Source organism: Tachypleus tridentatus, chromosome 13 (assembly GCF_004210375.1).
Source record: "Tachypleus tridentatus isolate NWPU-2018 chromosome 13, ASM421037v1, whole genome shotgun sequence".
NCBI classification, from domain to species: Eukaryota; Metazoa; Arthropoda; class Merostomata; order Xiphosura; family Limulidae; genus Tachypleus; species Tachypleus tridentatus.
The window spans coordinates 71,797,489-71,816,446 of NC_134837.1; the positions used below are offsets into that span (position 1 = coordinate 71,797,489).

Consider the following 18,958-nt stretch of genomic DNA (forward strand, 5'->3'; position numbering starts at 1 on the left):
GAATCTCATGTTTCATTTTAAAGCACATTAAAACCCCTTTTAGCTATCAGGCACCCAAATGGTCCCTGAGCTCATGCTTATTTTTTCCCTTCATGGGTGTTGCTAGTATTCTGGGGTGCTATCATTTTAAGGAGCCATCCTATACCCCTGCATTCTGTTCAACTGTTGGAGTATTAACAAAACTAACTAATGGAATTTTTAATACATGTAATGCTAGAAATAACTTTCCCAAAATGTAATACTCTTATCTATATCTGTTACATATAATAATAAAAATTGAAATTTTCTCGGATTATGAGAGATAATATCTAGCTATTTTACACTGAATAAAGCCTACACAATTTTTATGGAAAATAATTTTAAAGATCTGATTGAGATAATTCAAAATAAAATTGTGCTTAATTTCTACACAATTGCATAATCAAGACAGTATAAGCTAATTCCAAGTACCCTTATCCAATTACACTATCAAGACAGTGTAAGCTAATTCCAAGTATTCTTATCCAATTACATAATCAAGACAGTATAAGCTAATTCCAAGTACCCCTTTACTTCTATAGGTAGAAAGTACTAAAGTTACTGACTTTTAAGCCATCTTCCCATGAAATCCACAAATCTCCACGGGTCAGAAAACATGCTACAGCATTTCGAGCAACATGATGTATCCATCCGTAACTGTCTCATGGCGGCATCAATAAATGGATATCCAGTTTTTCCAAGTTCCCAGAGTCTTAGATGTTCATCATTTTTTTGCCTTAAAAAAATGAAAGAGGTAAATAGACAACAAATACATTGTTTTAATATACTGTACAATTTCAGTTTAGTCTGTTTTAAGATATTTGTATAAAATGAGTAATGAAGAGGTTAATTCAACAAAACTACAGCACACAAGTTTATCAGATTACCCATGTTGTCTTTGATTTTATTTCACATAGTATGAAGCAAAACATACATAGCTAAAAATAAACAGAATGAACAGTTTAATTTTTTCACTAGTGTACACAAAAAAATATTTGATACTCTTTACGGTGACAACTTCCTTTATGTTTTGCAAATCAGTGAATTATTATTAAATGTTATTATGTCATTGATACTTCAAAATAAAAAATAAACAGGAGATTTTTTTTTTTCCCTACCGTGGAATATTCAAACATATTGGATTTTCAATCATGGTATCATAATGTAAGTTGTTCACAGACATGGTATAAAAGTACTCTCTCCATACTAATTGTCCTGTGAGGCTTAAAGGGGGAACAACATTGGGATGGATTTCTTCATATAGATTATGGATGTCCCAGAAAAACCTACCATTAAACCAAGAGACACAAATCACTCAGTAACACCACAAAACCCAGCCAGATATCTTGTATTGATTTTGTATTTCTTCTGATTACATGTGATAAACTCAGATGATTTTTCATCATACCTAAGAATAGTAAACCAACTGTTGAACCACAATTACAATGGGATGTAAATCTGTTAATCAGAAGATTCTGTTTCATAAACAGATTTTTATAACTGCTCCCCTTTTCCAAATAAGAAAAAGAGACTTTTGATTAATACAGATTAAGACCCACAGTTTAATGACACAGATTACTGATTCAACACATTGCCATGGGTTATTTCAATAAATATACATCATATGTGTGTAAATACTGCACAATTTAAAAGCTTTTAAATTTGTTTTAAAAGTTTAAATGTTTTCTACCCATGGAACACTGTCCACAAGTTTTCATCACACAAAAACAGACTGTGATATGAAGAAATCTCAACTCCATGCTTTAACTTCATTTTTAAGAAAACTTCTAAGGAACCATCAACCAAAACTTTTTTTCTAACTTTTGTTAAAAAAAAAAGAGAAAAATACCCCACTAGCACTGTAATTTCTTTTTTAGCCTGTACTGCTGTATTACTTTGGCAGTATTAATGTGAAAGTGACATTTGAACTTTCTAATAACCACTTAACTTCCTAGCATGTGACATATTTTACACGATGCCACTAAGAAAATAGTGTGTAATATTAACACAAGTGAAAAACATAAGGTAAAGTTCAATACACAAGATAAAAATGTAGCATGACTTTAAACAATAATAATTTAAATAGGTTTTGTTAGAAAACTTGAAAATAAGTATCACTATACAGTCTATTGACTAATAATCCTTACTAAAGTTTCATGGAAGAACTTCTACATACTTGCGAACTGATAAACACCCAAAACGCAAAGCTGCACTCATAGACATAGGAGAACCTAACAAATCTGGGTTGAACTGATTAGGTAAATAGTAACCATCCCTGTAGGCTGCTCTCTCAATGACCAGTCGTTCTTCTAGATGTTGCAGAGCTATGCTCTCTCCTCCTGTCCAGAGCTAAAAGTAAGAAAAGTCAGGAATAGAGTAATTCAGATAAAATATTATGGTTTCAAGTAGATTACAAGTTTCATTACGTATGGAGCTTAATCTGTTTTCATTTGACGAAGTTACTCTCAGAATATTAACATTTTCCAAAATATAGCTGAGTACCAGGGTCAAAAATATGCATCATTTAATTAGCTTCTGGGCTGAACAGAATATCTGCAAAAAGTTTTCTTTTCTTATTTTACATTGTCATCAATTATGTCAATTTTTTTTCTTAAAACCACAGTTGTGATTTTGTCTTATGACAGTACATTCTTTCTTTCAACTCTCAGATGGACCCATTAACATTCTGGAAATTTTTGGCCTATTTGTGGACATTATGGGGAATTCCTATGACCTATGAAATTAAAAAGAGGCTTCTGGAACATGCTAATGGTGAGATCTTTCTGACTGGAGCATAAAGAGTATTATAATCTTAATTGATAATTACCTTTTGTGATAAACCCTGCACATAAGTGAAGCCAGTTTCATCAAACAATAAAGCATGGCCAATCTCCCTCCAAAAATCAGGAAAATAATTACTGCCCCATGGATCAGTCTCAAACTCTCCAAGAAAAACGTGAAGGGGAGCAGAGAGAAAGATCAATGATAGTAAAAGATTGACTAAGTGTATGAAAATAAGTATAAGAACCAGTGTTGAAGAGAGAAATATTGTGATCCAAGAGCACAAGCTCTATGAAACACCCCTCCCATCAGTACCATTACCACCCCATAAGGGATAGTGTTCATTAAAGTCTATCAGGATTAAAATGGGAGACTGTAACTGTTCAACGAGAGTATTATGGTCTGATTGACCATAAGTCTATTCAGGAGACAGATAGAGAGAACACACAGTGATGGTAAGATTTAAGGAAACATGGATGGTGACAACCTCCCCAGTTGTATCAAATGGCAAAGACTGGATGGACATGTTCTGGTCGATCAACAGTACCACCCCGTACATGTCCATCACACAACCTGTCATTTTAGTATAATAAAAACTGTGAAAATGTGGCTGTATCGATAGGTTTCAGAAATGTTTCCTGTAAGGAAGGACGTACAGGATAATACGAATCAATTAAGGGCTTAATGTCATCCAGATTAGAATAGAAACCTCGACAGCTCCACTGCATCAAAGTAGCCATTTTTATTTAGGTGGAGGAGAACCCTTTGCTTTACAATCACATCATTTTTCTTTATCAGAAGTAGGTCTGTCAAACTCCATTGATTCTGCCCTTGGTCAAGTGGACAGGTCTCTGTAAGTAGACGTAGTTCCCAGTAAGTGAGAGTGTGAATGAATAATCGTTCTATATCTCAGGGCCAAAGGACCAGGGCACTTACTGGAAGGAATGGTGGGAACAGAGACAGGAGCAGACATTGACTTGTCAAACTCGTTTATCCATAGATGGCAAAAGCCCCTTCACATGGTTTAAGAACACCTCCTTTGAAGGAACAGAAAGATTGCTCCCCTGCAATCCCACTGTACCAGTGGAACACAGTGCAGCAGCATATGTCCGAGATGGAGTTAGAGACAATAAATTCTAAGCCTCAGGGTAGGAAATGTTTTTAATTTTCAAATGTTGTACCTCTTTTCTCCTCTACCCACATAGGGCAAGAATAAAAGTAAGAAAGGTGAGAGCTACTACAATGAACCCAGTGAGTGTTCAGTTCTCACTCACAGACATCATGGTCTTTATCACTGCAAGGAGCACATGTCAAAGAACCACAAAACGTTGCCTTTGAATGACTGAACTGCTGACACTGGAAACATTGGATAGGGTTGGGAACATATGTTCATGCCACATAATTCAGTTAACCTGCTGTGACGTAAACATTAAAATTAAAACATTTGTAAGCAGCATAACTCTGTCCTTACAAGTGGAGACATGCCTCACTGCAGAAATTCATTTGAGAATCTCTGACTCAGGGATGTCTTCAAATCCCTCTCATCAATAACTCCTTATGAGGAATTCAAAGTAGCATGGGGAGTAACCTCAATGGATATATTCCCAGTAGCCTTTGAATTCAAGAGGAGTTCACTGTGTTTTAGGGTAGATATTTCCACCAAGATATCCCAGGAATGTAGCTTTTTGACTGACTTAGAAGAATAAGCAAGTCCCTTTATTCCACTCTAAACAAAAGAGGGTGACATTTGTCATAAAGGCTCACCTGACAAAAAATGTAGTGAGAGAAAATGAGGTACAGGTGTAGAAGTAGATGGAGACTGCTGTTCAGTCTTCAAGATGTAGTTGTTTATCAATGATCTGCATTTTGATTATTTATTTTTATTTGGATTTAGGGAACCCATAATAAAAGAAGAAAGATTCAGTGACCTCTGACCCCTCCCACTATGGAGTCTTACAAGATAATGCTCTACAATGCCTAACAAGAACACTGCAGCAACACCAGTGTTTTCTGAGCACTATACCTAAACACTAGCATTAGACAGAATGTCCAAAACACCCAACACTGGTACTCAGTTGATCCTAGTCCAACAGGACCAGCCAAATGACAGTAAGGGGGCACCTCAAAACCACCTGTTTACTGCAATTCAAGACCAAAGTGCTTTCACTCACCAAAATCATCTCACCCCCTTCACAGATCATAACACATGGCAAATGTGGGTGAATGTTCAGATACTACACAAGGTAGAGTGAAAAGACAGAAAATTCTCTGGGAGGTTTCCTCACCACATATAGAATTCCACATTGAGGGGTAAAAATTAAATATATTCCAGGAGTAATATAACCAGAAACTGTCTTCAATTATACATTTTTGTTTAATAATGTTACACATATATGCACATAAATATTTGCAATTATGTCTTTGTGTAAAAAAATTGTATCTGCAGGCTATATTACAGAGTAGAGGAAGATGGCAAAATGATATCAAAATTTAAGTAGGAAAACATAAAATTGATAATCTATAGGGAGCAAGTGGGGCTCTTCAGACATGAATTTTAGGATCCTCCTAAGTACAAACAAACCTGAGAATACAACCTGATAAAAGAAGATGAGGAATTCCCAGCTAAAACCACAGATAATTATAATACATTTAATAATTTAAAAGTTTCACCTTTTTTTTGATTGAGTAACTTGTAAGAGGCTGAGAGCTTAAATGATGTATAATCTTAATTTATGATTAGGTCATGATCATATATCAATCAGTAGCTTAAAAAAAACAGTACCAGATTTTTCAAGTTGTCTAACTTCCTGAGGAACTAGCAGCTAGTGCTAGCAAAGGCATAAATCTCATTGAATTATTAATGTTTTTCCATACCATTGTAGAGGTTATCCAGTAATTCCCTTTTACATTTGTTGTGTGATCATTTTACTACACTGTTTAAGACCATACCTGACAATCTCAATCTTGTCAACTGTCAACACTTGATTTAGCTAGTCTACTCATCTAATTCATTGTTAAAGGTCACACATACAAAACTTAAGCTTTTAAAATGTTGTTATTGATATGGCTAATGTATTCACCTTTATAAACTGTTCAAGATCATATATACCATGTTTAAGCTTGTCAACTATATTCCCAACATATAAAGTGTTCACACATGGTTTCGTTAGTGTACTTAATTTATTTGTTTCTTCAGGCTCTTCCACATTTATTCCAAGTTTCTTAGGTGTTGGCACTTTTTTTTTGGCTCATGTACTCACCTTAGTGACTTGTTAAGTTTCTTCCATATATATTCCATGTTTTTAGCCACTTACACTTAATTTTGGTTAGTGCACCCATCTTACTGTTTTTTCAGATTCTTCCTTATATAATCTAAGTTTCTCAGATGTTGACACTTTGTTCTGGCTAATGCACTCACCTTAGTGATTTGTTCAGGTTCTTCCATAAATATTCCAAGTTTCTCAGGAGTTGGCACTTGGTTTTGGTTTGCATATTGTTCAGTTGGTAAGGAAACATTCATAAGATCTGGATTACCTATGAATCGAGGTGGTGGTCCTAATGTATCAGTCACCTAATGAATAAATGTGAAGTAGTTTTTAGACTAACTACTACTCTGAAACAATAACCTGTTCTTTTAATAAGAGATTTAAGTATTTTTCACAATTATCACATGAAAGTTATGCTAACTTTGAAGGTTTCTTAGTCACTTCAAGTCTGTTAATTCTTTACTTTTAAAGATCCTAACCTCAAAACACCAAAGACTGTTAACTCAAAACCAACTCTTAAGAATCAAATTGTTCAAAAATACTTTATTTATTCTATCATTTTCTCCAACTTAAAAAAAGATTTAATGATGAAATAACACAAGTCAACATTCTACTGAGCAGCATATAATGGAAGTTAAGATTCTATACTGAAAATCTATTTCTAGTAATACTTACCTTCTCACAAAAATGCTTAATTCCAATGAAAATTACTCTTCTTTCTCCATCAAAATATTGGTATGATACTGACCTCACTTGCTCCAGCCTTTATATCCCACTAAATTGCCCATAGCAAGTTAAATCTTGCAATTCTCTCTACTTGTGTAGATGCTAACCTATCCCAGTTCTGTATATAAGCACCCCATTATTACTCCTTATTCACTTTTTCAAGACTGTCCAAATCAGTAGACTGAAACACTAGCCACTGTGAGGAGGAAATGCAGGAGTGTGAGAGAGGAGATCAGTATTATTGGAAATATACTCTTGGTATGGGAAAATGTTAACTTTCGAGTCATATATACCTCGGCTCACACTATAGCTAGAATCCCACATTGACAAGGTGGATGAAAAAATGAAAGCAGGATCCACAAAGAAAGTGTCCATAAAGAAAAGCTGTGTGCAAAAATGTGATATAGTAATAGCACATTAGTGGAGTCCTCACTGCTTCTGGAAATGTAAGCTCTTCACCCAGACAGTGTGAAATATAATTAATGGGCCATAAAGGCCAACTAGCTACAGAGGTAAAACTTTAACATTGTGAGAAGAATACATGAAGTTATGGACAACTATACCAGAACTGGCTCACTCGTGCAATACCAGACACATCCAGTCACAGTCAGTTGGCCAGCCGTTGTACGGATCTTCCACACTTAATGAAATATTTTACCTAACTAATGGGATTCATCCAGGCCCCAAACAGGCAGACAAAGTCCCATGTCTTATGGAAATTATTGGTCTGTGGACACAAAGGTAAATCCAAGTTGTAGTGATTAGTAAATGAGGACTGCAATCTGGTATTATTGGAACCCAACCTGAAAGTTACAAAATGTTGCATGTCAAGCCATTGGAATTACAAACAGAAGGCAAGCAACACAAATGTGGGCAAATCATTACTCCAACTTGAAGAAGGATAAAATGCAACAAACAAAACTCAGTACTTGAAGAGCCTTTCTCGTCTCATTAAGCATGAAGAAACAGAAACTACAAAAATTTTAATTCCTCAACCTGAGAGGCAAGGCAACATCTCTTGCTCCTGGATTTACAAAGAGGATGTGGAAAAAACAAGTCAAACAATGGTACAGGAATTGATGCTATGCATATAAAATCACAAGGAGTTAAGGGCCTGTTTCCATGATCATTGAAATGGAAATAAAGATTACAAAGAAGGGCCACACTCAACTCAACTGGCTGGCTAAGTGTTATCTCTGAACCAGAATTACCAGAAGGTTGTAATCCTACTCTTATCATACCTCTGGGAAAATCTTCTAGGGTTACTGACAAGAGAGAAACCAACTTTGTCCTCTTCTCCTTGAGTGAAATAATGAGTTTAAGTGTCACTCAGGAAAAACAACAACAACTCTATCCACCACTCCAGATTTGGAAACTGGGAATGGTAAAGATTCCCATGCTTCATGATTTGAAATGTAGAGATATCTACCACTGGAGACAGTGTAATAGGTGAACAATGTTTTCTGTTTTGAAAAGCAAATCAACTCTGATTTATTCAGTGGTTCTATAGAACACTCCATTTCAACAGAACGTATTGATACCAGTTGTTTCTATTGGTTAACTTGTAGCTAATGTGTATTTGAAGAAAAGCAATCCTTATTCAACAACACTTGCCACTGCATGGGATCCAAATGAAAATGGCGAGAAGGCCCCTGAAAAAAGAATATAAATAAACATAAAAGAAATGACCAGCCTGAGGGTATACAAGAAACTAGAAGGATGGTAGCTGACCTTCCAGTATGTAGTAAAATAACCTATATGAAGCATCCTGAGATGAGAGTAGATCCAAGAAAAAAACTTATGGAGGAAGCATTCATGGGACACGAAAACTAACCAGCCACTAAATTCATTACACTTGGAACATGAAAAACATGAATAACAATCTGATGATTTTTGGCCCCAAAGAAAAGGTATAATGTTTGAGTGCTCCCTTGCTTGGAAATGTACAAGACTACTGTGAAATTGTCCTAGCAAAGCATTATCATTTTTCCTTGCAACAATGTGAGACCCTGAGACATAGCTTATTGAACTGCTAGAAGTAGAGTGATGTGGAAATAAGATTCTTCTTCTGTTCAGAGGCCCTTGAATTCTACATCCACTACACAAGTACCATGGTTCTGAAAAGAAGCATCTGTAAATAAATGTATATGTAGTGGAAACAGGAGAGGAACAGTTACTGTGGTGTTGTCTCTGTCCAATCACCGACCTATACTGAGTAGCCTGGAAGCTGATAGGGTCAACAGACAATTTAGCATGTCTATGCAAATGTTCCATTGGTCCTGTAATGACCACTGAATGGAACGTGTGTTTGACCTAAAGGAATGAGTGATTTCAAGCATGACTACATCACCAAAAAAGGTAGAACTACATACACCAGTGAAAAGGAACACAAATTTATTTTAATAGTTTGTTCCATGGCCTGAAGGTATAAAGGAGAAGGTTGGGTCCAACTGAATTGGGAATTGAAAAACATGCCTAAATAGACAAGGTACTATATGGGAGTAAGAAGAGATTTCTCCATATTGATAGGAAAGCCGGCTCTTGCAGTTTTGGATAAAAGGAGCTTGAATGTGAAGTTCTGTCAAGTGGAGGGAAAGAACAAGAAGCCAGTCATCCATAGTGAATGTCTAATGAGTGAAGATGATATGAAAAGTATCTGACTACCCAACAAAAACATATCTGGTAAATGCAAAGTCAAATGGTAGGGCATGAAATTAATAAAAACTTGTCTCTCATGCACAATACAGAGATAGTGACATAAAGAAGAAGGAAAACTGCACCATAAATTGAGAAGGCTGAAGGAAAAAATTAAGATGTAAAAGGCTGATGATAGATCATCAATTGCTATTCAATCCTTGGCGCTACAAACAGACAGGAATAAAAACCATTGACAGTTGAGTCAATACACTCTAAAGACTCTTTGTGAGAAAAACCCTGGATAACCTGTATTTGATATATTGATGTAAGATGATTTTTGGGGAGTGGAAAGAGAATCATTATGAGAAACAATGAAGGATGAAATGTAAAATGAAGGAATAATCTTGCCATAATAACTCAAGAGAACCACTGATCTATGGTAAAGGTCTTTTATACTGACACAAATCATCTGAGTCAAGCCACCACAGGACCAGAACCCATGTTGTAGTCCCCAATCCCACAGTCTGCACACTACATATTAGTGGAAGATACCAGTTGATAAGAGTGGAATCTCCCTTCTGTACTAATAAAATATAGAGCAGATGAAGAAGGTCTGGAAACCCTAATGAAAAATGCAGGAAAGAGTCTAGCAGAACACAGGAAAGGCAAGAGAGGCCAGGGTCGAAAGAGAAGAGTGGATATAAGCCACATTTATTCTAGATTCAATGGAATCTGGAATACCTGCAAAAATTGAATATCTGAGAAAAGGAGCTACTCTGAAATCTCTAAGGGCCAAAGAAGGAAACTAAACTCTCAAGCAATTCATCTCTTTTCAAAAAATCCCAGCAAAAAATCAGCTAAGAGACTAAGGATAGAGAAGAAGCTGATAATTTTATGGAAGTAAAAGCCAATAAAAGACTAAGAGCCTCTGATAACTGAACAGGAGACCTGTATTTGAATTAAGAAAACAATTGGAAAGAAGATAAAAAATGCAAACATGTTGTAGTAGACAGACAAATTTGGAAAACTGTGTTTGATTAAGACAAACAATGCTACCAGACCTAGAACCTTAAATAGGAAGAAGATGATCTAATCTCTAAGAATCCAAATATGGGTATACTCCAAGCAATGAAAAGCTAAAGCACATTGATCTCATAAACAGAGAGGTCAAGGCATAGCAGTACCCTCTCTCAATTGATAAGTAAATCTTGTAGTATGCACAGAAATGTCAAATGAAGGTGGAAAGACTAGATAATTAGCTGAGCTTTTTTGAAATGGTATGCACATGTACAGTGTATGGGCACCATTTTTCATATTGCAAAATGGAAGAAAAGGTTGCAAAACTTTAAAGAGTAAGGTAAATGAATATGTGAATAAATCTTTTGTTCATAAGAAAACCAAAGAAACACCAAACTAGAAGTGTTACAAATGACATAGTTTAAAGGAATTTCAAAACATACTGTTTGTTTGACTGTGTATGTGTAATCATCAGGGCAGCATAAGCTGTGAAGTACTAGGTAGGATTAGTATACCATTAATATGGAACATTAATAATCACCTGGTTTCAATATCTACAAGACATAGCCATTATCAGTTGCTCTAAGATAGTAGCCTAACTTTGATTGACAGGTTTCAACTGACTAGCAGCAGGTGAGAGCTGACCTGGATGGATGCAATACAAAGTTCAAACAGCCTGCTTGGGACTGGGAAACTCGTCCAAATAAAATAGGTAACAAAATTGACAAAGACAATTGATGTCATTAATTGGACAGAACTTTCTCAGCAAAGATAAAATTATATGTATGCATGTGAGTTTCAGGTATATTTCATTTTGGTTCAGTTGAAGTGGTGATGTTTGAGCAGGTGTGTTTCTCTTCTATAATGCTTTGATTTTATCATAACCAGAAGTGTATATCATTTATACAGTCTTAAGAAAACACCCCAATATAAAAATGAAATAAATTAAAAGTTTAACTTCACTTTCTGTGAATAAGAAAGCTAGAATAATAAGTGAGGAAGTAACATAGGAACAAGAATTAATGACATCAGTGACAATTTCTGTCCCTGGTCCATCTGGTGTCCACAAGCTATCTGACAACAACTGGCCTAGTGCTGGAATACCATTCAAAAAATGATTTTTGCATAAAGCATGACTGGCTGAATATTAGAAAGAAACTTGGCTGTACACCTTGCCATAAAAGTGTAACTTTTGGAGTGGAAATAAAGCCAGGAATGAAAAATTACATAGGAAGGACCAACAATGAAATAACTTATTTTGGTGAAATTTGATAGCAACAGCTTCTATTTTTATTGTAAAATTGATAGTTAAAGCTGAGAAAGAAACCATTGCAACTCTGTGTTGAAAGCATTATCTCATGAAAAATGATTGTCACAAGAATTTTTAGCGCAGCATATAAGGCAGTGAAAAAAAACCCAATCATTTCATAATTTTCAATATGAAAGTGAACTAAATGGAATTGAAATGGGCCTTACCATTCACTCAGTGAATGCATGTAATAACATTATGAATCACATTAGTGATGAAAAATACTAGTTAATATAGTTATTCAATCTAAAAGTAGAATTTAATTGATAATAGCTGAGTCAACTTCTTTTACAGAACCTTGAAAAAATTGATTGAAACTAGGTTGCTTGATAGTAAAGGTGGTGATATAGTACAGCATACCTCATATAAAACAATTTGAAACACAGTCTGAGTACTAATTCCATTTCTTCCAGTGAATGTGAATAAGAATTTTTGCAGCTGAATTTTATTGACATCCCAAACAGAGATTTGTTGAGAACAAAAAAGTTTGAGCACTTTTGTTCATTAAATTTGTTGGACCATCCTTTCCACATTTTGACCAAAAAAAAAATATATGGTCACGGTAGCTCTGGAAATGTTACTCAGCAGTAAACATCGAACACAGGGAATGGAATTGGGATATTTCGGATGAAAACATGATGAAAATTTGGAATTGTCTGTAAAAAGATAATTCAATATGTTTTCCTTTCAAATATATACACACACACACACATACCAGTACCTGATAATGACATCCCCCCAATAAAGAAAGAGTCATAGATTCAGAAATAATGCTCAAGGCATTACAAACTTGATAGACTTGTTATAAAAATGTTGCAGGAGGCTGTCCATCCTAGAATTGTAATAAACTGTCTGAGAAAAAGAAGATGACAGAAAAACAGAGTCCAAATTTTTTTAACCAATCTGCCCCTGATCCCCTGCCACTTGGGCCTTTGAGCTATCAGAAAAAAAAAAAAAAAATCAGACCCCATATAAGACCCCACAACTGCATATGATAGATTGAGTGTCTTCTGTGGTTAGGGCCCAAATATCTGGGTAATGCTAGATTGTAGAGGTGCCAGAGTAGGAGCACTAGGTGACTGTGTCAGAGACATCAATTTATGAATTTGTACAGGTAAATAAATGTCTGAGAAATAATGTAAAATCAAGAAAATATACATCAAACTCAAGACCCAATAAGGCAGGTTTAAAAAATAAAAAACTGTCTAAAGCAGTGATAAATAAAGCAATTCAATACTGAAGAGAAATCCACAGTAAACACATAAAACTGTTTCCACAATGTTCTGTCACTGAGAAAAAGTGAATAGTATGTACTAATTGGGAGCTTGCTTCTGTACAGATTTGGGCATATTGAAGTAGGTGGAGAAAATCAGAAGATACAACTTGCTATCGGCAATATAGTGGGACATAAAAGTTGGACCATGTGAGGTAAGATTCATGCCAATGCAAAGAAGAGTAACTTTCATCAAGATTAAGCTACTGAAGTAAATTTATTTTTAAGCTTGAAACAGTGGCAAGTCAACATGAAGATCAAGTAATGATACTTGAAATAGTGGCAAGACAGCATGTGGATAAGCCAAGGTCAAGTTAAAACATAAACAGTAGCAAATCAGCATGCTACTGATTTCATCAAGTTGAAATTGTCAGTCATTAAGTTATTTTAATTTACAAGAAAGCAGCATTTCTGATAACAACAAGATAATCAGTCCAATAATAATAGCTGAAACAATTGTTCAGTCTCCTACCTTTACAACAAGAAACAGCCATTAAGTCAGTTAGGTTTTAACATAGCATAATGTCTAGGGACAACAAGGGACCTGTTGGTCCACCTCAGCTGTCTCAACCTCTGAGTCAAACTAAAAGTATTAAATAAATAAATTTAAAGCTAGCCCTTATTATTCATATATCTATCAAACTTTCTTTTAAACTCACTCAATGTTGCTGCCTCCACAACATCTGAAGGCAACCTATTCCATAGGCCAAACACCCAATTTGAAAAATAAGATTGTCTCAACTGAAGACAGCTTCTGTCTTATCTAAAATCTATATTCATGGCCCCTAGTTCTTATAGTACTTGCTATTAAGTATGAAAAATGTTGATACATCAACATTATCAAGTTCTTTTAAAATCCTACACACTTGAATCAGATCCTCTTCAGCTCTCCATTTTTCAAAAGAAAACAATTTCAAGAATCATAACCTCTCCTCATTTGATAACCCTTCCATCAGGTTCCATTTTATTAACCCTCCAATGAACCATTTCTAATAATTCAATGTCTTTCCAAAGGTAAGGAGCTCAAGACTGAATACCAATTCTCCAAAACCTAACCAGTATTCAATTTCTTTGTAGATACAACTTAAAATCCTATTTGTCTTACTGCTAGTTGCAGCACACTGCTTAGATGGCTTGCAAGACTGACCAACCATTACACCAAGATTCCTTTTCTTCATAACACTGTTAATGTTATTCAAATTCTAATTATGATAACTCAAATGCATTATCATGTATTTATTTTAATTAAAACCCATCTTCCCTTTACTTCTCCAATTCACTAAATGATCTAAATCTTTTCGTAAATCAGCAGAATTCTCCTCACATCCAGCACTGCTTTCTTCCATCAAGCCAATTGTTTATGAAATTAATTAAGTTGTCCCTTCTTTTAAAAGCCTTTTATGTGGAACTCAGTCAATTGCTTTCTAAAACCTGGATACACAATAGCTACAGCCTTACCCCCGTTTAGATATGCAGTAATATTTTAAAAGAATGTCAAAGGATTTGTAAGACAAGATTTACTCTTGGTGAAATCATGTTGACTATTCAATAAAATTCTAGACTTTGTTAAATGACTTCGCAAAGTATCTTTTATTAAGTTTTCAAAAATTTCTCACAATTGATGTCAGACTTAGGGGTCTATAATTATTCGGACAACTTCTCTTATCTCTATAGCTAATTTCCAATCTGTTTGTACTTGTCCACTGTTCAATTGTGGCAAGTGGCACAAATATCCAATACTTCAACTTCTTTAAAACCATTGTGGAAATACTATCTGGCCCAGGAGTCTTATCACTATTTAAGCTTCCCAATTTTAACAAGCTCAGGATATATGCAATTGTCTTGTCATTTGATAATCTTCAAATACAAGCCTTCTTTTAACATCCTTTAAGGGTCCATCCTAACATTTTATTTACCCCTAATGCACTTAAAGAAATTATTACTGTTAATGTTTGTGTTTTCAGCCAACCTTTTCTGATACATCATTTTGGATGTCCTAGTTTCCTGTTTTATCAACTTTCCTGATCTTCTATAAAACCAGTTAATTTAAATTTCTTAATTTTTTTATGGTTTTCTTTAAATTTATCTCTTGTACCCTTTGTGAGTCAATCTGGTTTTTTACTTGCAGATACCCTATTCTTCCTGTAAGGAATATATTTATTGAGAATATTGAAAAAGTTCTATTTAAAAAATTTCCAAATTACTCAGTGTCTCCATATAACTCATCTGCCCAATTCACAACAGATACTTCTTGCTTCATCCCTTCAAATTATGCTTTTTCAAAATTTGGAATCAAAATGTAATTATTCCTAATTTCCTTATACAGCAATGACATATTCAGTTAAAATTATCAAAAGAGACTGTTTTTCAATAACTTAAACTAAAAGCAGAAAATATAAATACATTTATAACACAGAAAATAACCTACTTCAAGTAAATTAACTGAAGTGATATAAACGTTATGCATGTCTTAAAAAAACTTCATACTCCATTAAAGCTTATATTACTGTGCGTTAACAGTTTCCAGTAATAAAGAAATGGTATACCCAAACACTTGCTCTGAATTTTCTGTAGTCCTAAACCTAAAATTCACAACATTTAAAATAATACAAAAATAAATACATTGTGTAGCAATGTGTAGCTTTGGTTGGAAAAAATTATATGTTGGGCAATGAAAATTTTTTCCCTATTATAAATTCTCAATTTTGTGGATATTTAAAATATTGTTGAATAAAATAGAGAAATTCAGTATGGAGTTTTAATTTCATTTAAGTTACAGACTGATAAAGAGTGAGTGCCTGTGTATAACCAGCAATGAGAAATTATTTATATTATTATTACATGTGCCAAGTAGTCTACAATCTTAGTTTAGATTCACTTAATACTTATGTTTCTTGTCTTACTATTTTTTGCTGTTTATATCTGTCACACAATCAATTTTCTAAGACCTAATAAATAAATGCAAACAAAAATTTGATGGTTTTTATCTTTTATTACATATTACCAAACTTATTCATATTTTGACAATACTTAAAGATTCCTGTCCTTCAAGTTAGCATCAAGCAAAAGCTTCTACCTGCTTTAAAGTATTTTGTATTCTTAGCAATTACTAGTTTTCAAGGTTTGAAATTTCTAGATACAAGTTCAAGGGAAGTCTCTTACTTTGTTGTTCTGGTACATTTTTTTACAACAGCTCAAGTAGTACAACACTTTGTAAATAAAAATTATTTCATTAAATACTGATAAAACCTGAACATGTATTGACATATCTTTACTAATTACTTAATTAATTTTTCTCTGCAGTATGTTTAGAAGGTCAAAATTAGTTAACAAGAGCCACAATATATTATAGATGTACGTATAAGTATTCTTAAATGCTTATCACAATAAACCTTTACTGATATAAGATGTCATAAGAACTGTATACAGGAAACCCTTAAAATCCTGAATTCAAAAAACAAATGAAACAGAAACCATCCTTACTGACTTCAGAGCAAGTCACCTAAACTGATAGTAGAATACGTTGTTTAACTTTCTTGAGTAAATATCATATTTAACGTGGAAAGTCAACTGAAATTTCAATAATGAAAAACAACATCCATCTTAACTGACAACACGATAAGTTGTGTCAAATGACAGTATCACAAATTATCTGAATTTTCAACAATAACTGACAGCAGGTTAAATGATCCGACCAGACAACTGGGTGTGTCTAGTTATTAATTCATAGCATAGTAAGCTGTCTTTGCTGTTAGGTTTAGTAAGTCATCTAATGCATCAACATAAAAGTAAATTAAACAGTTAAAGTATTTTGAGTCATTGGCTATGCTGTTTCTGCTGACTACAAGATAATTATCTTGACAGATAACATGGTAGGTTTAACTTACAAGTTTAAGCCTCATGTTAGCCAGAAGATAAAACTTATTATCACAACCAACTTGAAATGTGTGTTACAATAACTTGGCATAAAGATAAAGAGAGAATAGAAATTATTTTTTGATAAAATAAGAGCAAAGGAGTTTGCAGTCTTTCCACACTTTCTACATTAAGACAATTACTGATGCTAGCTTCTACATGTTCAAGTCTGTGATGGCTTTTCAATATTTTTCTCAGTAAGAAATAACTTTCAAAAAGGTTGTTACCCTCCTTAAAAAAGAAATTATAATAATTTGTATCAGACATCTTGTTTACACTATTTTTTAACACAAATCTGAAATAATCTAAAAATAGGCTTATCATGTTTTCTTGATAATATTTATAACCACAAATAGACATACTAGATGGTTATTATCTGGTACTAAGTTGATTTCTTTAGTCTAATCTGAAAAGCCACAGGTAGGCTATCTGCCCCTAATTTTGAAAAAATAAACTTAAAGAAAGTTAGCTAGTCAATGCCATTCACTTGCCAACTCTTGGGCTACTGTTATCAAATGTGAGAGTGAAACCTGATCATTATTCTTATGGCATACCCATGCCTTTAAAATGTTTTTAGTTGTTAAGATAAAGGAACACATACCAGAGGCCCTTAACTCCAGTCTGCTATGTTAACCAATGGTTAGCACTTGCCCATCTGGAAATAATATAACCAAAGCTTGTATACATGCTGCAGCTTCTTAGCATATTAAGAAAAAATTTTTAATAAACAAGAATAATAAAGTATCTATTTACCATATATGATTGATACAGTTATTAAACTAAAAATTAAAATTTAATTAATGTTACAGTGACATAGATGATCCTTTTAAAAATGTTTTACACATTTATTATTAACAGTAACTGTTTGAAAAATTTTTCAATTCTTACAAAGAGATACTATAATAGATCAAAACTAAAGTTAAGGCCTCTGATGTGCTACCTTGAAAAGATGCTACAATAGATCAAAAACTAAAGTTAAGATCTCTGATGTGCTACCTTGAAAAGATGCTACAATATACAGGGTGTTCGGAAAGTCACTGTGCACTTATATATGTATGTGATTATAAAACTGCACAGTGACTTTCCGAACACCTTTTATAAAAAAACTAAGGTTAAGGTCCCTGATGTATCTTCATTAAATGCCCCAAATCCCTGAGATTTTCAAAGTATACTGATATTTGACTGTATCATACTTTAGTGAATGCACTGGTTTCTCCAGGAAATAGAAACCTTCAGTCAATTAACAATAATTACAAAGTTTTCCTAAAAACCACTATTTTATTTCATTCAAAAGAATCTAAGTTTTCTTGCTAATCAACCATGTAAATGTTTTTCTTCCTGGATTAATCAATTATTACTGTGATAAAAATAAAAAAGGAAGTGAGAGAAGAAATACTCATAGGATAAACCCAACTCACATGACAAAAAATGTTGTAGGTTAGTGGAGGTGAGCCACCATTCATTTTAATTATATCTGTAGGGTTCCAGAGAGTGTGAGAAACTTTCTCAATAACAGTCACACCAGAAGACTCACAAAGATTCATCCCTTTTCTTCCAGATGGGTTCTGGATCTTGCTCAAATGAAACATGAGTAACCTTCCAATGAGAGATCAAGTCACAAAACACACCTACTGGGTCCCCATAGAAGACAAATAAACTACACACAAAAGTAAAAAACGTGAAACTTAGCTAAACAGTTTCAGATAATTTGGTCTATGGCATGTACAAAATGAAGGATATTATCATTGTTAAACTGTTAATAAATATAATTACTGCTAAGCATTGCTGGAGTATTTCCTTTGTTGATACAACTGTTTAGTGACACTTCTAATAATTACACAACATTAGTGACAAAAAAAATGATGTATTAATTCTGTCTACTTTTTCCAGTCACTAAAGTATTTTGTGTCTAATAAATAAATAAGTTGAAAATGAAATAAATCCGATACAATGAAACCAATTGATTAATGATGCAAATTTTACTTGTTCTTTTGTTATAAATAAATCTATTTTTTT

The 18,958-nt window shown here is 33.8% G+C and overlaps 1 protein-coding gene across 1 annotated transcript in view; it reads right to left on the bottom strand.

Annotated features, from left to right (window-relative positions):
• Positions 1–18,958, bottom strand: part of LOC143236181 (cryptochrome-1-like) — a 29,087-nt gene that overhangs the window by 6,787 nt on the left and 3,342 nt on the right. The window contains 8 exon segments of the mRNA XM_076474468.1: positions 585–672; positions 674–754; positions 1,137–1,304; positions 2,195–2,367; positions 6,218–6,370; positions 7,788–8,090; positions 18,361–18,481; positions 18,483–18,599. Coding sequence (XP_076330583.1) covers positions 585–672; positions 674–754; positions 1,137–1,304; positions 2,195–2,367; positions 6,218–6,370; positions 7,788–8,090; positions 18,361–18,481; positions 18,483–18,599 — 1,204 coding nt within the window.